The 21,953-nt window shown below is 40.1% G+C and overlaps 1 protein-coding gene across 1 annotated transcript in view; it reads right to left on the bottom strand.

Annotated features, from left to right (window-relative positions):
* GNAQ (G protein subunit alpha q) overlaps positions 1-21,697 on the bottom strand; it is a 255,115-nt gene extending 233,418 nt beyond the window's left edge. Inside the window, exon 1 of the mRNA XM_036433729.2 lies at positions 21,547-21,697. Coding sequence (XP_036289622.1) covers positions 21,547-21,682 — 136 coding nt within the window. The 5' untranslated portion in view covers positions 21,683-21,697. The remainder of the gene's footprint in view (positions 1-21,546) is intronic.
* Positions 21,698-21,953: the final 256 nt, after the last annotated feature.

Below are 21,953 nucleotides of genomic sequence, written 5' to 3'. Positions count from 1 at the left end.
ATGAAGTTCAATAGGGATAAGTACTCTCATCAATTGAAGAAAAAAAAAATCCATGCAAATACATGATAAAGGAACATGCAAAAATACAGAGGGCTGTACGCAGGTCATAGGTCAAAAACCAGAAGTCAAAAACAAGGCTAGAAATGCAACACTGCATTAAAAGTAAATTAAAAAGAACACTGGTAGAGAAGGTTACAGAAGCCCACCACACTCATAACTGCTATATTTCTTGGGATGATTTATAAAGACAAAGATTTCTGGGATCTCATGGAGAAGATGCAGACATGTTATCTACTGTGACTTCCCTTCCTAAAACCATACCTCAAGCATTGGATCCCACTATAGGTATATTTTTAAGGAAGAAAACAAGTAGGATGATAATGAACAAGACTTTAAACCTGTCTTATGAAAAATGATGGAAAGAACACATCATGTTTCACACAAAGCAAGCAAGCCCTAGGCATGCTGTGAGGCCAACTGCAGTTATTTGTAAAAGTAGAGGTGGGTTCCAAAGGATGCAACCTGAAGCTACTTTCAGGACAGATTTCAGCTCAATATATGAAAAAGTTCAACAAACACATCTGGATGACCAAAGAGAATTCCTCTCGGGGGATGATATTCCACCACTGAACGTAGAGGCAGGGAAACAAACAGTACACCAGGGGATGTTATAGAGGTGGCTCAACTATGGCGAGCAAGTTTGAACTTTAAAGCACATTGTTAACTGAGATTCTATAATTACAACTGTCGATAAAAGACTTCGCATGTGTTAATTATAATTCTCAAGACTCATAAAGCAGACTTCCTGGAAAGAAGGCAAAGTGCTCTAAAACAACAACAACAACAATAACAACTTCCTTTCTATCCTTCAAAATGTACAAAAATGGGGGGAGGGAGAAAAACTCATCTATGTTAATAATAGCAAAGGACTTAGAGAACAGAAGCAATACAAATGGACCCAAAAGAATCCGCTGGGGGTCTGTGCACAGCTCTGCTGTCTGTAAAACAGTGCAGTATAGAGGGTAGCAAGCGACAAAGGTTCTGAAAGACTCTCTGGTACCACCCAACTTTGAAGAACAAGAGACACTGTTTGGGAACTCCCGTGCCCACCTATATCAGCAGAGGAGGGGCTAAAAAAGAAAGTAGACAGCCAGCTGATTCAGGTGGTCCCTCTGACCTGGCAAGGCAGAGGGCTAACAGCATGCCAGCTTGGCCAAGTGGTCTAACAATGCAGAGAAATACTTTACCCAAGAGATGCACAGAACAAACATCTCATAAATGGTGAGGCACCATTCTGAATGATCTCTCATCAAAGTGCCTGGCTCACCCAAGAGAGAAGGAACAAATGAAATTGATTATAAAATACAACAAAATTAAGAAGCGGCAAAGCTCTGAAGATGCCCACTGCCACAGAGTCCTCCCTACCACCTTACTCAGACAACTAAAGAGCTAAAAACAGAATATATACCATCACCTTCCAGCCCTTCAGCTCAAGTGCTAAAGGAAAAACACAAACAGACCCAAGACAAATAGGGAAGGAAGTCAATGAGAGTCCACCCACACTATTTTTGGACCAACAGTAGGGCCAGACAAAATTTGGAACATTCCTAAGAAAAAAATGAAGACAAGGCACAGAGCATGCAAAAAAGAAAACGAAGAGGCTTTAAAAAATTTACTCTAGGAAACAGAAGAAAAGATAGAGTTTAATTGCATTATATGATTCAGAAAATTTAAGAAAATGTGAACTATTTAAAATGGGATATTAAAAAAAACAAAAGACTAAGGTAGAAAACTGTCACAGCTAACAAATAAGAAGAAAAATTAGTGATACTGCAAAACTTAAAAAAATGAATTTGAAGCATCAAAAACATAGAGCAGGTACTTCAGTCATCCAAAGCTTACTTGTTAGCACTTGACGTTTATGTCAACCACTGCCAAATCAATGGTGCAGATAAGAGTTAGAGCAAATTACACAAGGAAAAGAACAGAGAAATTAAGCAATTAGAGGGAAGTTGACAGCTTCACTAAAAAAAAAAAAAAAAAAAAAAAAAAAAAAAAAAAAAAAAAACTCAGAAATCGAATATATGAATGATGGGTATGCCTAAAGAAGAAGAAAAATTATTGGGGAACAGAGAAAATATTCAGTGATAAGTTGGGAAAAACCCTTAAGATAAAAGAATATACAGATGTGTGTTCAGAGTTTTTAGGATAAATAATAAATAGAAAACACTGAAGCATAATTTGGTAAAGTTATTAAACATCCAAAACAAACAAACATCCAAATAGAAAAAATGAATCATGAAAAATATATTCAGGCTGGCTGCAGACTTCTTCTTATTAAATTTAGATGACAGGACACAATGGAGGAACATCCACTAAGGGGCAAGCAAAGTAAATAGAAAAGATGTGTAATCCAAAAATTCTATATCCACGCAGGTTGTTAGATAATATGTGAATGCTATAAAAAAAATATTCTCGCAGCTGCTTGATGGTTCTTTCTCATCGATGTTCCTAACTCTCTATCCCTCTCCCTTACTCTCCGTAAAAAAATTAATAAAATATATTTTTTTAAAGTACTCTCAAACACACAAGAACTCAGAAAATATGCCATCCAAGGATTTTTTGAGAAAAATATATCTGAAAATACAAACCAATCAACTCATAAGTGAATGAAAATAAATAAAAGTATACAATTTTTAAAAAGAATAAAATTAAAGAAACAGAAATATCTGGTGATAGGCATTTATTTAAATGCAGAATTAATACTAAATATGTCATTTTAATTGCAGGTATAAATGTAGAAGTATATTAAAATTTCTGAAAAGAGCCCAGCATGGGATCAGCATGGCTCAACAGTTGAGCATCGATCTATGAACCAGGATACATACCCAAGTTGCAGCCAATCAATTTTCCTCTCTCATCATTGTGTTTCTCTCTCTCCCTTCCTTTCTGAAATCAATAAAAAAATATATATTTTTTTTTAATTTCTGAAAGCTGAATAATAAATAACATATGACAAAAATAATACTCAGATGAATTTCTTTAGGCTTAACTGGAAATTAGTACCTTCGATTATCCCAGGTATTGAGTATAATAATCAAAGGATTGAGTTTTTAGAAGTGTAAAAATAAATTAGCTCTATGTATGAACTCTGCAACATTACAAAATCATTTTTGAAATATTAATTATCACATAGGCTGCAAGATCAAGTGCTAACTTTATGCCAGCAGAGATGAACAGAAAGCACTGCAGGGGATTACTGGTGGAAGGAGAGAAGCAAACCACCCCAGGATTAGGAGAGCACATTCACGAAATCTGAAAGTCAGGAAGCTATTACTGAAAGAGCAGAATAGACAAAATGCGGATTCACACAATGAGCACGCAAACAATCCTGAACAGCATGTACAACTCTCATTCCCTCTGACAAACATCCTTTTTTAATATTCAAACCAAGATAACTTCAGTTTTCTGTACGTTTAGCCTTTCAATGGCCATCATTAAGTTACAGGGATAGACTTGAACCTTCAGAAAAAAATGTCTCTAGCCATGGACAAGTTTATGTTGTTCTTAAGAGTTTTTCTCATTCAATATATTCAGGGTTGTCTCTGAGAAGTCTGTTAAAGAAAAGAAAATATAGGTATAAAATAAAATATGTTAATATTAACCACTAAGATTTAGAGAACTGGTTTAAGTATATATAGCACTGCTAACTTGTCTATAATAGGAGTAAAAAAAAAAAAAAAAAAAAAAAATTAGAACCTACAAATGAAACACCAGGGAAAGCAGCGAATTAAAGTAATATAAATGATGGGTTGGTAAATTACAGCCAGAGTGCCAAATCCAGCTTGCTTCCGATTTTTGTAAATAAAATGTTATTTAAACATAGCCACACTCATTTGTAAACAAAGTACTTATGGCAGAGTTGAGTAGCTGCAACAGAGACCATCTGGCCTAAAAAGTTAAAAATATTTACTATCAGGAACTTTAAATAAAAAGCCCCCTTACCCTTAAAAATAGTTTCCTAACCCCTGGTAATAGATGAACAAATTTCTCCACTGAACGTGGGAGGGACACACTAAATAGTATTTCATCTTTGAAGCCAATAAACTGAGAAACATAACTTGAAGACTACTACTAAAAGTTATGTGGACTACCAACAGTAAAATTAAAGGCAGATTACAAAGCTTTCAAATTTTCAGAAATGAAAACACACAATCACAAAAAAAAAAAAAAGCCGAAACCGGTTTGGCTCAGTGGTAGAGCATCGGTCTGTGAACTGAAAGGTCCCAGGTTCGATTCCGGTCAAGGGCATGTACGTTGGTTGGGGGCACATCCCCGGTAGGGGTTGTGCAAGAGGCAGCTGGTCGATGTTTCTCTCTCATCGACGTTTCTAGCTCTCTATCTCTCTCCCTTCCTCTCTGTAAAAAATCAATAAAATATATTAAAAAAAACAAAAAAACAATACTAACCAAACAGCAAAGGAAAGGGAGTGGAGGAAAGGGGGAAAATGGAGAGGGAGAGAACTGCCAGAAATCAACAAAAGAATCAGAAAGCAGCCCTAACCGGTTTGGCTCAGTGGATAGAGCATCCACCTGCGAACTCAAGGGTCCCAGGTTCGATTCCGGACAAGGGCATACCTTGGTTGTGGGCACATACCCAGTAGGAGGTGTGCAGGAGCAGCTGACCGATGTTTCTAACTATCCCTTTCCCTTCCTCTCTGTAAAAAAATCAATAAAAATACATTTTAAAAAAGAAGGAGAAAGCAGAGTGGAGGAGGGGAAGAATCTCTGAGAGGAGCAGTAACAGAGATGAAGAATAATTAAAAATAAATGGAGAAGCAAACGGAAATAAAAGAGCTATATTAATACCCAACAAAACTGAATTCAAGATATAATAGCATTATCTTTCATAAGAAGGTAATTTTATAGTGATGAAAATTTAATTCTTATGGTCAATTTTTAGGTACCTCCCAAAAGCATAATTACATACATAAAGCAAGCATTTCTGGAAAAAGTAGAAAGTGTCATAAACACTAGAGTTATGAAGACTTTAACTCAATTCTCAACACTTGACAGAATCACAACATAATATAATGGAGATTCACCACAAATATAGCAATAAAATTAAAATAACCTACATATATTTGTTTTTATTATATATACATAATACTTTATGTATCCATAGAACCAAATTTGACTGCATGATAGACTATAATAAGTTCAAAAAAGCAAGAACATTTCAGAACACATTCTCTTATCTAGGTGATGTAAGACTAGGAAGAAATAATAAATGTTGGGGAAAACATCACACTTGGAAATTTTTAAAATACTTTCAGCAACTCCAATTCAGAGATCAAAAGCAAAATCATAAGTTTAGAATGTCTGCAAAAAAAGGATATGAGCACTATACAACAACAAGTAGAAATAGTCAAAGCACTTTTTATTCAAATCAAGAAATTATTAGACTCCATAATCTATGAATTTTATTTTAAGGAAATAAAAAAGCACAACCAGCCGAAACCGGTTTGGCTCAGTGGTAGAGCGTCGGTCTGCGGACTGAAGGGTCCCAGGTTCGATTCCAGTCAATGGCATGTACCTTGGTTCGGGCACACCCCCAGTGGGGGGCAGGCAGGAGGCAGCTGGTAGATGTTTCTCTCTCATCGATGTTTCTGGCTCTCTATCTCTCTCCCTTCCTCTCTGTAAAAAATCAATAAAATATATATATTTTTTTTTAAATGCACAACCAAATAAACCTAAAGAAATTGCAAGAAAGAAAGTAATAAAGACAAAAATACCATAGATTAATAATAATGGTGCCAAAGGGGGAAAATATATGTTTTTTTAACAAATGATGCTGAAACAACCAGATACCCATTTGTACAAGGATGAAGTCAAAGCCCTACCACACACCATATACAAAAATTAACTCAAACTGGATCAAAGACCTAACTATAAGATCTAAAACTACAGTCTTAGAAGAAACCATGGAGGTAAGTTTTTGGGATGTTAGACTTACCATTGACTTCCTATATATGACACCAAAAGTGCAAACAATTAAAGAAAAAAAAATAGATGAACCGGACTTATCCCAATTAAAAATTTTGTGTTTTGGTACCATTTTGCACATAGCCAAAGTTGTCATATAATCTTATTGATTCCATTTTCTTTTTTCCTTAAAGACATTCATGCTAGGCCACTCCTTCAAGATAAAATAGCCAATTTTCTAGAAACGTCTAATAAAATTGAAGCTAAAAGTGACTTTTAAAACATCTAACTAAATAATAAATTGAGGCATTTAATCTATTTTTGTAAATATGAAGCTCAGAAAAAAAATACTGTGTAATAAAAATTAATTCCAACAATATAAATAAATACAAGATCTTTTTTCTCCCCCGTTTGATTGACAAAAGCATAATGATAGTTGAGACGAACTGAAATAGTCACTAACATAAACTGGTAGTGGGAAAGTAAACCAGTATAACCTTTCTGAAAGGCAAAGTAGTGATGTGCATTAAAATTTTAAATAAGCCTATCACTTGGCTGATGACCTAACTCTGAGGACCTTATCTGATGGGGCAATTTTGCCCTGATTTTTGTTTATGAAATCAAATTAAATATCCATCAACAGGGATCAGGAATAAATGGTGGTGTACTGCCCTAGCCAATTGCTCAGTGATTAGAGCGTTGGCCCAAGAACTGAAGGACGGGGGTTCGAGGACTGAAGGGTGGCAGGTTCAATTCTGGTCAAGGGCACAAGCCTCAGTTGCAGGCTGGATCTCTGCTGCAGGTTGGAGCACATGTGGGAGGCAACCAATCCACGTGTCTCTCTCACATCAATGTTTCTCTCTGTGTGTCTCTTCCCCTCCCTTCCACTCTTCTAAAAATCAAAGAAAAGAAATGTCATCTGGTGAGGAAGTCCTGCGGGAAGGAGAAGGGGAAGCCCTGATTTGTAGCATCTGCCAATTTCGGTGGTGTAAACACTCCCATCATGGCTGATTTCAAACTATCAAAATGAAGTCACTGAATGCAGAGTTGAGAAGAAATGAATCAATAAGATTATATGACAACTTTGGCTATGTACAATCGGCTTTCACGAGCAGATGCAAGCTAGCTACAGCACACACTGTAGGAGTCAATATACAATGGGATAACAAAAAATACACTGAACACTGGAAAGCCAAAATATATTATGTAAAAGATGGATATTAACATAGAAAGATATTCATTACATATTACTGGACCAAAAAAGCCGGTCACATACAGCACAGCATATGTTATGTTAATGTCACAGTGTGACCCTATATGTGTATTTCATTTTCATTTCCAAAGAAAAAGCATCATTCAACAGTGATGTGTGAACACTACATGCAAACTAGTTTTCCCCGTAACAATAGCAGTAAATCTGGCTTTCAGGGAGTGTATAAAACAGATTTATATTTTTATTTTAAGACAGAATATCAAAAGACCAACAAGTGATTTAACTTCAAAGTAATTAAAAACTTCTTTACTAAATAATACCAAACAAAGAAAAAGAAAAATAACAGACTGGGTTTAAGTTATTTGCCATAAATATATTTTTTTAAAAGGCTAATTTTGTTTGTGTTTTCAGACTCAAACAGGCAAAGGAAATGAAGAGACAACTTACAAAACAAGAAATTCAACTAGAAACAAATATATGGGAGAATGATTATTCTCACTAGTGATCAAATAAATGCAACTGTATAATTATGAACCATTTTTGCCTCACTTATTGATATTCTGACACTATTGCTCATGATGCTTCAAATTATATACAATCATTTTTGGAAAAGGTTTTTAGGTGAGTGTAATCAAGAATCATGAAATTTTTCATATTCTCTGACCTAGAAATAACCTGTGTATTAATCTCTGTGTGTGTGTGTGTGTGTGTGTGTTTAAAAAATGGTTTCTCCACCAAGAACTTCATTACAGCATTATTTTGAAAGCAAGAACATTGGGACAAACTTAAATGTCCCCTCAAAAAAAGAGAATAAGCAAGCAATTCAACATATATGCTCTAGTAGAACATTCCATAACAATTCCAAATATTAACATGACATTAACTTTATCAAGCCACACAGAAAATACTTATTATGTAATGTTAAACTGTACAGAATTATTAGACCTGTACAAGAAACATAAAAACAGACTAAAAAGGAACATATTAAAAAATGTTCTTTATATTAGATTGGCATATTTTGGATAAGTTTATGAATAAGTTTTAAATCCTTTTCTTCAAATTTTGTATATAAAAAAAAAAACTATTGCATTATATGTAATAAAAATTTCACAATCACTGAGAAAACACCAACAAAAAAAATTGTGCTCAACAGAATGGGCTGTCAATCTTTCAAAGGCCAACAGGAAAACGGTATCTTTCTTGAGAATGTAAGAAAAGTCCTAAGTGGAAGAATATGAACACTTCTTTTCTCAAACTTTGTCTATTAAATACAACAGTTTTTTTTATTATTTAACTTTTTTACTATTTTAGAAAGCAAGCATAACACAAGCTATATATTGCAAATGCTCTTATTTCATTCCAAAAAAGAGAATAACATACAATATACATAATATATAAAAGATAATATATATAAAGAAAGTATATCTTTTAACCGGTTTGGTTCAGTGGATAGAGCGTCGGCCTGCGGACTGAAGGGTCCCAGGTTTGATTCCAGTTAAGGGCATGTACCTCAGTTGCAGGCACATCCCCAGTAGGAGGTGTGCAGGAGGCAGCTGATAGATGTTTCTAACTTTCTATCTCTCTCCCTTCCTTTATGTAAAAAATCGATAAAATATATTTTAAAGAGAAAGAAAGAATATCTCCTATGATTTCCTCCATTAAAATGCAACTCGTTGCCAAGAATTGTGTGGATAAGGAAATACCAATAATTTATCCAAAACTGATCAAGCAATATACAGTTAGGTATCTTCTTTCAGGAGAAGGGAAACTGATGGAAACCGCCATTACAAGAGATGTTATGTGCCCGACACTTTTGAGTTACTTCTAATGGCTCTGGATAACATCTTAGTTGGTGAGCCAACAAACAATAGGAGAAACGAGAATGAATGTTCAGATGACATCCTCTTCCTTAGGCCTTGAACACATCAAGGCCCTTGCATCTGCAGAAACCTAGTCTGATCCAAGCTTAGCACCCAGAGGAGCTAGCATTATGGTAACTCATTAGTTCTTGACCCATTAGGAAGTGTTTGGGAATAAAATCAGAGATTAATTTCAAGTATCTTTTATTTCAGCACTCTCAAGTTACTCAGAATTATTCAAGTTATTAAAAATATATTTGCCTACACTATGAGACAAGCAATTTTCTTATGTCAATTCTAACATAAACAAATGTAGCCCATTTTGAATGTTGTTCATAATTGGATGTAGGCTTTAGGGACCTTGACTAATCTGAGAAGAGTCCAATCCCTGGGTTTGGATGTATAGCCCAGAAAGCATACAGCTCCCTAAGAGAACACAACCAATAGAAGGGTCTTTCTCAGCTAAAAATTACAAACTACTTCTAAACCTTGTTTTATTGCACTTTGCTTTATTGTGCTTCATACATGTTGCTTTATATTTTTATTTATTTTTATTTTTATAAATTGAAGACAAGACCCTCCACCAGCAAAACTCCCTTATTGAGCTGACCTGAAACCAAACCCACAATGTCTCCAACGTATGCCTGTATTACATACTCCACCTGGGTATGACTCCACTTGGCAAGAATATCTCATGATACTACTTATCTACTCATTGCCTTGGGCAACTGAAAGGCACTCTATTGTGGGAGGAAGCCAGCCAGGTGGAAGCAGACTTCCTAGACAAGAATCTCTCCAGAGACATTCTAATAACTTATCACCAGATTAGCAGAGTTCTCAATCCAGTAATAGATGCATTTCTACCACCTTAAAGAAAAGGCGGGGGGGGGGGGGGGGGCGCGGTTTGAGTGGCCAATGGAACCGTGTTGTAAATTTTCTTTTTATTCTGTGAGGGGGTTTTCAGGACACTGCTTGACGTGATATCTGGGCTTAGTCTGTCTAACCACCTCGAGGAACAAAAGGACCGGAGAGAGCACGCAACAAAACTCCTCCTGCAAGCTGCGGGAGAGGAAGCAGAGGAAGGGCAGGGTAGATGTGACAATGATAAAGAAACGCAGCCGGGCAGTGGAGCTCACAAGAGGAAGCTGCACTGCCTGGCTCTTCCTGATCAAAGACGCCAGGCCGACCTGCAGGGCACCTCTCCTCTAGCTGCACCAACGTCCAGACCTAGAACAACACCCTCGGCCCTGCCAAGGCCCACTAGATCCCAGACGTTCCTTCGCCTGTGACTGTTCTTTTTCCCCTGCACCTGTCCAACTCCAAATCCGAAATCAAGGAAAATGAGCCTGAAGCTGATAAGATACTGAGAAGGCCAAGTGCCAAGAGCAGAGTAGGGGTCAAAGGATGCCAAACACCTGCCTGGCTCCTCCCCTAGAACTGGGACTTACAACACTGCAGCTCTTTCAGAAAGAGCAGGGGGAGGCCTCGCTGTTCCTTCTTTGGTCATAGAGTCCTTTCTCCGGAATACAGACAAGAGACACAAAAACCCTAGTTAGGGAGCTCAGTTCGTTAGAGCGCTGTCTGGATTCGCCAAGGTTGTGGGTACAATATGGGAATCAGGGCACATATGGGAATCAACCAGTGAATGCATGAACAAGTGGAACAGCAAATCAATCTATCTATCTCTAAAGTCAGTAAATGTTTTAAATTTTTTGTTTTTAAAAAGAGCCCGGCCAGTGTGACTCAGTCGTTGAGCGTCAACCCATGAACAAAGAGGTCGCTGGTTCGATTCCCAGTCAGGGCACATGCCCACGAGTGTCGGCTCAATACCCAGTAGGTGATGTGCAGGAAGCAGCCGATCCAGGATGGTTCTTTCTCATCAACGTTTCTCTCTCTCCCTCCCTTCCTCTCTCTCCAAAAATCACTTAAACACACACACACACACACACACACACACACACACATTAAAAATTAAAATAAAAAATATTTTATAAAAGAGACAGGAAGTTGCTTTCTTTTTGAAATATTGTTTTATTGATTTTACAGAGGAAGGGAGAGGCAAAGAGAGAGAGAAGCATCAATGACATGAGAGAGAATCACTGACTGGCTGCCTCCTGCATGCCCCTTACTGGGGATTGAGCCCACAACCCAGTCATGTGCCTTTGACCGGAATCAAAGCAGGACCCTTTAGTCCGCAGCCCAATGCTCTATTCTATTGGTCTAGGGCAGGGAGTTGCTTTCTTAAAGCTTCTCTGATCATGACCATGACAACTGAGGGCAATTCAGAGGTCATGGCAATAGATGACAGATAGATAGATAGATAGATAGATAGATATTTACAAATAAACAAAAAAGTATGAAATTCTTTGGTTCATATTATGAATGTGTCAACATTGTTTTTCTGGTTTCAATGAAAACCCCAAGAAAAAAATACACAATACTAAATGAAGAAATGGACACAAATGGTCCATCCAAGGGTAAATTCTGTATCTTTTCCGGAAGGCCCTGGAAAAAAGAGCTAAAGGTTCCAAACACAAAGCAGTCCCCCAAATGTGCTCCAAGGAAGGGTATGAGGCACTCACAGTGCCCAGGCCCAAAGGGCCAACCTGCTCTCACCGAAACTGGCAGCAACAGCCCTGGCAGCGGAGATTCTTTGTAAGCAAATGTAAAACATTGCTTACAAAAAAATCCAATGAAGCAAAATAAAATTAAAACAAAATAATAAATAAAAAGTCACAGGGAGCTGCCTAGGGGTGCCTAAGAAAACTCCCAGGCCAGAGCTAGAAGTGAACATTGAGCCTCTCGGCTCCACCCTTGCGCCCCCCAGGATGTTGCCCTTCCTGCAGGAAGCGAGAGACCCATGCTGATAGGACAGCGGGCGTTTGATACAGCTCCCTGGGATGGCAGTGAAACTATCAGCAGCACTCCAGGCAGCAGGAGGGGCGAGCCATCCCTCCTCCTCACAGCTCTTCCCCAGAGGGCTGGAGCTGCCTGCCAAACACCATTTATTCCCAAAGGGAAAAGGAAGAGAGGGAGGGAGGCCAGGAGGAGCCCATCGGCCCTGGCAATGCCTCCTTAGACATCCCATCACTTCTGGAGAGGGGTGGGGCTGGGGCCCCTCGAGGAGTGAGTTTGAGCAGAGATTGGACCATCATGACCAAAGCTACAGAGGGGAAGCAGGGTATGTTCCAAAATTCAAATGGCCCTTGGATTTGATCCAATCTCTTCATCCTACAAGTTTCCATAGAAACAGTAAAGGAACAAACGATAGAAAGAGGTAGAGCAGGAGTACTTGACCGCCTTTCAGTTACAGGTTTTAGCAAAAACATGCCTAAGCCACTCTGCAGGACCATGGGAGGGTTTAATTATTTAGCCAAATAAACTTTCACAAAGCCAGTGTGCCACTGTTCTTGCAGGATTTACCAATTTTCAAAAATATGTATCACAACATAGCAACAAGAGAGTTAAATGCTTAACAACTACCCTGGCATTCTCTGAAGGGCAAACCAGAAACAAGAATTAAAGTCATCCTGTATTATTAGAACAAGTCACAGGAAATGGGTCAGCTCTTTAGGACAAGAGGAAAACTGTATTTGCCATCTGCCAAAAAAAAAAAAAAAGAAAGAAAGAAAGAAAGAAAAGGATGATATAATGCAGGAGCTCTGAAAAGGCTAGGCCCTAAAATATCAATTCATGTGCCAAGACAATAGTACTGGGCCCTGGCCATGTTGCTCAATGGATAGAGCACCTGCCCACCCACTGAAAGGTGGGGCTCCATTCCTGGTCAAGGGCACTTCCCAGGCTAGAGCCCAGACCTGGGTTGCAGGTTCCATCCTGGGCCAGGTTGAGGTGCGTGTGGTTAGACAAAACCAATCAGTGTGTCTCTCACATTGATGTTTCTCTCTCTCCCTTTCCTTCTCCCCCTTCCATTCTCGCTGAAATCAATGAAAAAATATTCTCAGGTGAGGATTAAACAGAAGAAGAAGAAAAAAGCGAAGGAGTAGGAGGAGGAAGAGAAAGAAGAAATCATTGTATCTTTGCCTTAAAAAAAAAACAACAACTCAGATTGATGGGGTACAACAAAAGCAAAGATCCCGGATGATATCTTCCTCCCTATCTGCATGAAAACACAATTACATGTTTTAAGGCTCTCAAGCCACTGAGATGAGGACTTTCAAGTCACTAAATGAGGAACCTGCACGATTGCTCAACAGAGGCCTCAGCACTTTCTCCCCATCTAGCAAATGCGCTTCATCCTATTTTGAAACCCAGCGGCCCAGGATAGATTACCTAGGAGGGCTCACTAACTCCCTGCCGGCAGTCATGAACAAGCTCCAGTCCCAGTCCTACCCCTCCCACAGAAAAGGAAAGAGAATTACATTTTGATTTAATGGCAGCATTCTTTGTTTTGCAGACCCAAGTGTTGCCGAAGAAAGTTAATCATCTCCCAAGAGCACAAGTGTCTTTCTGTCAATATGTTCAAGCCCCCAATTGCCCTCTCACCAGCTAGCCACATGTTTGAAAGTAGCACCAGCTGAAAAGTTCCCTAAATCTTAAAGAAATGTGCACACCGCAAGATCCAAGGAGCCCCTCCTAGCATTGGCTTGAGGAAGCTATGATGAAAGAGTAAATGGGTGGGTAGTGTCCACACAGGAGGGGTGCTGCAGCAGACAGAAGACTGAGTAACGGGTGGGCAAGGCACCGAGCCATGTCTCTCAGAAACACCCAGTTACCAGGAAATGCGTGTCACCATCTACCACCCTGCTGCCACTTCAGCAAAAGAAAACATAAAAAAGAAGCAAGAAAAGTAAAAGAGATGAAAAAAAGTGTTTAAAACATAAGAAAGCAATATATATATATATATATATATGTAATTTTTTTTTAGCAAGTGATGGCAATTAAAAAAAAAAATCTGAAATTCTGGAAGAGGCAAGTATTTTCATGATTTTGGATCTCCAAAAGGAAAAACATGAGGCTATCTCTTAGAAATAGGCATGAATATCTTCCTAAACATCACTATACGCTTCCTGCAACAGAGCCAAAAAAGTCTCACTCCGGCTCTTTTTCTTTCATCTGTGGGTCAATTATTGCTCCCATCTGTGAGGTGTCAGGAACACAATGGCACTAATAACACCGTAGTCCCTAACCACACCACAACCCATTATACACTCCCTTGAAACAACTATTTTGTTTCTAAAGCAATACATTGCTCACAATCCAAGATTAATCTTGTAATAAAGGTGCGAGGAATTTTCAAATTTCAAAGGACTTGTGTGTGTAACCTATTTCTATTCAAACTGCCTGATAAACGCTATTGGCTTTTCAACCTGAAACAATGTCAGAATGTTCAAATGAATCATTCTCCTCGAAGAAGAATGAATGAGAAGCAGGCAGGAGACAAAGAGGATTTCTGTTTCATCTTTAAAACAGAATTCCTTTTACCGTGCCCCAGGTGGCCCACAAAACAGCAAGGGGGTGAGGGGCAAAAGGGGGCATATGGATGGTACCCATTGGAAGAAAGCAAGAAGTTTAAATTCCCTTCTTCCAACTGGGAATCCAGCTGCCCACCTGCCCCCACCCTCTGGTCCCAGAGGACCCCAATTACGACAACAGAATATTTGTAAACCCAGCCAGGCGCTGTGCTACATTGAGGCACAAAGAAAAAACAGCCACTGTCTTTGCCTCCAGAGAGCTACCAATCTAGGGTAAGTGGTCATTAATAGTTCCTCACAGTAAAAGGGGGGGAACAGTGACCCACTCTGAGGAAATCACACATGTATAACTCAGGAGTTCAAATTCTCAAATCATCTGCTTCCCCAGTTGTGTAATCCCCGGAAAGCTTCTACAATGGCCTTCAGATTATTTTGTCTTTTTCTTTGTATCAAGAGCCAATAGAAAGGCCAGAGCCAGGAAGGATAATAATACTCAGAAGGACATGTCAGTCTGAGGGCGTCAACTGTGAAACAACAAGAAATGTGAAAAGTGCTTGTAGCCTTTCCTGTTGGCAAATAAGAAAGGAGTGTCTCATGATCTTGCACCGAATAGGTACTTAATATTTGTTCATTTGACCAGCATTCTAGATGCAGCTTTCTTATGGTATGCCTGGTTTAAAAAAAAAAAAAAAAAAAATAGAGGAAATGTTTATGTTCTAATAACTGGCAAGTGTTTGTTGAATATATGAAATCTCTTCATAACTTTACTTTTAAGTAATAGTACTCATTGTGTTCTTAAAATTGAGCCATGAAGGCTTTTAACAAAATATTCTGCACTGGTTTCCAAAACTATGGCTAGGCATAAGGGTCAACCCCAGAGCTATTTGGCAAATTCAGTTCGTGGTTCCAGGCATCACAATTATGGATGTTTGCTTTCGTTTGTCAAGTCCAGATTCATGACCACCTAGGATTTATGATCTCATTTTCGACAGCATGTTTAGATCCTTTTTACTGCATGTTAGCTGAGAAATCAGACAGTTCTGTACATATCAGTAACGCAACAAATCAAAGGGGATTGTTGAACAATTTCCTATAATTTTATTAGTAACAGCTGTTCACACAAAATAGTGTTTGGGCCTGATAATAGCGCTTTCTTTAATGTTACTCCACAGGGTGGAACAAGACAAGACATTCACTGTTTACTGTAGTCAGTGACTGCCACAGGCTTAATTACCAACAATCACACATCTTACCTTCTATTGCTATGTCACACTTCCCTGGGATTAATTCTGCAAAGATCTTAACATTGCCTCGACAAGCCATGATAAAAGTTTCCTTTTGAAAAAATGTCACTGCCCTCCTGTCCAACTAGGAAGCTAGACGTTAAATATGTTGCTACAAGCACTTGTATTCCCCTCAACCCAAGACAGAAGGGTCTGGAGGAAACAGATCCCCGGCCCATCTTGGGGAGAAAGCAATCCTAACCTTCTTAAAATGGCTTCTCTCTTCCAAGATGTACCCTTTGGGCTCCCTGTTTCCCCTCTACAACATCCAGTCAACACTTCCATTAACACCAAAAGAACGGATAATCTCCCTTTAAAGAAAAATGAATGTAAATGCTGGAATAAAATCACCCTTGGGCGACCATCTTCATTTCCTTTCAAGTGTAAGTTTGCCTGGATCCTGAAGAAAAAATCTGCTTCCTTTTTTCTGCTAAGTTGAGCCTAGCAGGCAGCCTCACAACTGCAAAAAAAAACGGTCTCAGGTCCTTACAAACTCATCTGTCATAAAAACAGTAACTACATGTAATAGGCATCTGTCAAGCACAAGCATAAGCCACTTCTTGTAAAGTGCGACTGGGTTGGGTGGTGTTTTGTTGTTGTTTTTTAATGAAAAAGAGACTAGCAAATGTATTTGTAGTAATAAACAAAATGGCCACTAAATTGTTCTTCCGGTTCTCCTTTCCAAATGTATGTAAAGATATTTGAAGAGGTATACATGGGATGATTTCACCGTTCGGTAGCGTTTTCATTTGTGCCAAGGTTCCCATATGAGGAAATAACAAGGAAAGGATTGGCAGCTACTATGGCAGCTCTAGACAAGGAATTCAGTGCAAAAATCTTACTTTGAAAGGCTCTGTTAAAAGTCAGCTACAGTTTTGATTTGTATGAGGGATGCTCCCACTTCACTTTTCAGATATAAACTATAAGCACTTCTTAAAAAAAAAATGGAAGAGGAAATGAGTCCAAATAAATCCTGACATTTAGAAACCTACTCAACCCTTAAAAGCTCAAAGAGTAGCAAAAATAAAACCGGTGTGGTGTGAAAGCAGCCTCATAAACACCATATTTTGGTGTTTACAGAGAGATGCTGTCATGAGAGCTGCTTAGAAGGGCACTTTCATTCTGTGGTTCTGAGTGGCCATCCTAGACAACCACTAACCTCTAGGTTAATTCAGGCAATCAACATCCCCATTCTTCTCCCTCCAGCAAACCCTACAGAGGGGTGGGAGGGAGTGTTTGCACCCAGACCTGTGTGAATGAGCTCTCCATACAATCTAAATTTTCCACCCAGCGCCTTCCCATCCTTCCGGGTCCCTTCTTGCTCTGTGCAGTTTTCAGTGCAAATGTGCACCTCTCAAATTTAAAATGTTCTTCTACCTGCAATTGCCAAAATTCTACATTCAACAATGTGTTTCTCCTCATGTCACCGACAAGTAAATCTTAAAAATCTGTTCAGTCACCACTTGTATTCTGATGAGTGTGTCATGGAGAAAAGTGTATGGCCAAAAGCTGACAGGGTTAAACTAGCTTCTACACAATAAAAAATAATCAAGACATGGAATGGTTTCTTTTTTCTTCTTCCTTTCATGCTTAAAGCATGGCTATCGTTCCCAAATGCCCCCAGCACAGTACTGTAACACACTGCTTTGATATGTGATGTTACATTGTAAATTAACACTTCCTAGCCTGGAATGCATTTATATTCAATTGGCTCAAAAAGATACATACAATTTTGTTTAAAAAAAAAACAACAAACAGCCGAAACCGGTTTGGCTCAATGGATAGAGCGTTGGCTTGGGAACTGAAAGGTCCCGGGTTCGATTCCGGTCAAGGGCATGTACCCTGGTTGCGGGCATATCCCCAGAAGGGGGTGTGCAAGAGGCAGCTGATCGATGACGCTCTCTCATTGATGTTTCTAACTCTCTATCTCTCTCCCTTCCTCTCTGTACAAAATCAATAAAATGTATTTAAAAACAAAAAACAAAAAACATGAATTTATCTGCCATAGATAGAAAACATTGCATATCCCCATGTCTATATAATTTATTCATTATTTTACGGTCCCAATTTCTATCATGAAGGTCATAATTTTACTTATTCAACAAATACTAATTAAGAGCATTCTGTAAGTTTGATACTATCCTAGAAACTGGGATTTAATAGAGACCAATACAGACACAGTCCCTACCTTTAAGCCTCCAGTCCAGAATAGGAAGAAAACTACACATGTAATTTAGAATATTGAGCACATATATTCTTCCATCTAAGACTGGCCCAAACTACGCCTGATTTCAAAAGGTGGAACCCAATGTATAAAAATGTTTTGTACATCTTCATATTTAATAATTAAGATCTGAGGAGTAAAGATTTCAAAAGCATGTAATCTTCAAGGAATAAAATTTAAAAAAAAAATCCAGGATAAATATCTGTGTCTAGAAGCAGACAATCAAAGCCACTTCTTTTATCCAGAATTAAACATGTTGATATTTTGTAGTGTGTCCTATGTACCACCAATAGAAATATTTAGTTATCAATATTCATGACTATTAATCAATTAAAGGAAATAAAATATACTTTACACTAAGAAAGTATAGAAACATTTCAATGAGTTAAAGTATTCCATTTGCACGCATGTGTAGAAAAAAAAGTTTTCAAAGTTGTCAAAGAAAATAAATACAAATATAAATTATTACATTTAAGGAAACAAGAAAAGAATTCAGAATTAAATATTTTATGGTGGTAGGTTTCTGGGTTCATTTTTTTTAAAAGAATAAAAAAATCAAAATATGTAACTACTGCAGAATTTGGAACACATTGTCATAATTACTGGGTATGAATCAAAAATAGCCCAAATTTTACTGCTATCCTTTCATTTAGGTAGATAATCACTATTTCCCTTTCTAATTTCTCCATGTTGTTAACATATAAAATTTAATAAGTGAACAAATGCAAGGGTTTCCTGCCAAATAAATCCATTTCCATTAAAATTGTTTAAGGAATTTTATTTCAAGATAAGGGTGATTCCTCGATTTAAATAAACTAGTTGAAAGTTTCGGTGACTCTTTCAACTGTGAAATGATACATCCTGTAACCTCTTTGGATAGGTATCATTTAAAAAAGTGAAGGCACAGCAAAACTCGTGAAAACAGCAGGTACAGAGTTCTCAAAAGAAACCTCTCTCCAATATCATCACTTGTTAATATCAACCTTGTTCATTTCTCTCCTGGACTGAAGAAAATCTTGAAATCACTCTCTCTCTCTCTCTCTCTCTCTCTCTCTCTCACACACACACACACACACACACACACACACACACACGCTTGCGAAAACCTACATTTAGTATATAATATTTACTATATAAATAGTATAGGTGCTGCGGAAGTTCTGTTACAAAACAACATGCCTAGAATATTAAACTGTAGCAAATCTTACATGATGTCTAAGCATCCTATTTCTAATAGAAAGCTGTATAATTTTTACATGTTACTAAAGAATTTAGGTGCTAACTGGAAGTTATAGTTTTCTACCACTTCTAGTAGGCTACATTTGGGGGCCGAGGTGGGGCAATATTAAACCCTACTCAAGTATCTAATAAGGGGTAGGGGGGAGTATTCTCGACACTACCACCTCTTTAGCAGTAAAACTGATTTAATTATGTGGATTTTTTCTATCTCCAAGTTCATTTTTTAAAGCACAGTATGTTATCTAAATACTCAGTATGTGACGAAGCATCCCTATATGTGTACTTCCCCAAAATACCTCCCTAGACATAGAAACCTGGGCCCTCAGACAGACAAACCCACCCGGCTCTAACTCAGCTGCTAGGAACCCAGAGCTGTCACATTTCAGGCAACAGGGAGGGCTTGAGAGACCTCAACCGACTGTTTCGAAGCTAAACAGAAACAAGTAAAGGCTGTGAACAGGGAAGAAGAAAAAGAACACTGTTCTTAAGTGTCTCTAAAATACATTTTTTCCCCTCAATCCTGCATGTAAACACTCTATACCTCTTTCTTGCTCTATGTTCTTCTCAACTGCACGAATTCAGAAAGCACTTTCAGCCATCAGACGTAGCCCAAAATGAATATTAAAATTAAAAATTAAAAGATCTTCCTTTCCCCCATTGCATTTTCCCCACCCCTGGTTTCATTTCCCAAAGCCCACTCTTTTACCCAGCCCTCTGCTTTCTGTTCTTTATAAGCATGTGCACATTTATCTAATCTTGGTTTCACAATGAAGACGTACAGCATGGCATGCGAAGTAACCATTGGCAACTATTTGTGATCGTTATATTTTGTTTCTGCTTGTAAGTGATCCAGCACATAAGCAGTTCCGTCCAAAAGACAACTGGGTCCTTGAACCAAGAGATGAAATGCTCAAGATAAGAAAGAAAACGCCTGTTTCTCAAATCCCAACTGACAATGCCATTCTTTTCTTCCAAAAATGTCTGGGAAACATGTTTATTATACATGCAAGCACACTGGACACAAATGCAGGCATTTTTCAGGCCTGTAACTGCAAAGTTGGCTGCTCTTCCTAACCACAATAACTCAGTTATGTCACACCGGCTTGAATGGAAACCCTGATCGTTGGTTCTAAACATTCTCTGAGATAATAATCAATAGAATTCCTAAATTGAGAACCAACATTTTCTTGCTAACTTAAGTGTTAAGAAAGCATGGTATGTGCTTTAGGAGATTCAAGGGAAATGTGTGCTGTGCACTTCTCGTTTTGCTTCTAGCCCAGGTTCCCGAGATACTAAAATGCTGTCCGTTTTTGAACAAAAGGTTTCTATTTGTTTCCAGGAGCGCAATTAAGAGGCTACACTGGTTTTCAGTCGTAACTATTGTGATTGCAGGCCTACATCTGGGTTGTCTCAGGAAACAAAAGATACCAGTCGCTGTCAACAAGCACACACACAGCACCGCGCTCCCCTGTCCCTCTCCTCAATCAGGAAAGAATGGTGCAGAGGAGCAACATGCCTGCCACCATCCGCTGGTCAAGAAACTCTTCTGGGGTCCCTCCTCTCGGCGGTCAGGTGGCTCGCGCATAGCACTTGCGTGACATATTTGGGCTCGCCTCCCCGCCCTCCAGCACATAAGCCTCCTTTCTTTTGGAGGAACCGCCACCGGGCGCCCTCATCGCCGCTCCTGTGAGAATCCAGCCGCGAGTCTGTCCACCGTGTACCATCCACCCTTCTCCCCGGCCGGACCCCAGACGCACATAATGGATGCACACAGGCCACCCCCGCCACACGCCATCCCCCAACGTGCACTGGCTCCGCTGGCACCCCGGGGCCACACACACACACACACACACACACACACAACAGCTCCCCACTCCTCCATCGCACGGGGCACCGCGGCCACGACACTGCAAGTTCAACCCCTCCGCCCACCTGGCCAGCCCCGCACCGATGCCCCATCAAGCGATTTGCCATTGAGCTGATTCACAGCCGCTGAAGGCGCACCCCGAATGCCAGGCGCCCAGGGACACCCGAAGGCACCAGCCAGCCCAGGCCCGAGGCAGGGCAGCCCGACCCCTCTGCGTGCGCGCGTGTGTGTGCGTGTGTCTGTCTGTCTGTCTGTGTCACCGGGCGCGCGCCCGAACCAGTGCGGGTAGGGGCCCCGGGGACGCGCCGGGGGAGGGTCATGACCAGCCCCGAGCTCCCAGGGGCGGAGGCCACTGGGGCAGCTGCCCCGGGAGCACCGGGGTGGCGAGTGGGGGGCGTCCACCGGCGAGAGGGCTCGCGGCCGCCGGCCCCGGGGCAGGACTCACCGAGCAGCAGCAGCTTGAGCTCCCGGCGGGCGTCCCGCTTGTCCCTGCGGAGCTGCCGCTCGATCTCGTCGTTGATCCGCCGGGCTTCCTTGGCCTCCTCGCTCAGGCAGCACGCCATGATGGACTCCAGAGTCATTCTTCCAAGTGCCTCCGCTGCAGCCCCGCCGGCACCCCCTGCTCACACGCGCGCACACACACACCCTCCCGCCCGCGCTCCCCCGAGGCAGCGGCGGCCGCCGAGACCCCGCCGCCCGGCCGGGCGCGCGTCCGTCCGGGACGAGCTCCGGAAAGCGCCGCGGGGGCCGCGGCCGGGGCCGGGGGAGCGGCAGGAGCGACGGCTGGAGCGAGGCAGGCACCGGAGGCGGTCACGGGCGCTGGATCGGGGTTTGGGGGGAGGAGGAGAAGAG

This window comes from Pipistrellus kuhlii, unplaced genomic scaffold (genome assembly GCF_014108245.1).
Source record: "Pipistrellus kuhlii isolate mPipKuh1 unplaced genomic scaffold, mPipKuh1.p scaffold_m20_p_12, whole genome shotgun sequence".
Lineage (NCBI taxonomy): Eukaryota > Metazoa > Chordata > Mammalia > Chiroptera > Vespertilionidae > Pipistrellus > Pipistrellus kuhlii.
The sequence above is the reverse complement of the archived record's forward strand: the minus strand, read 5'-3'. Positions and strand labels throughout refer to the sequence as shown.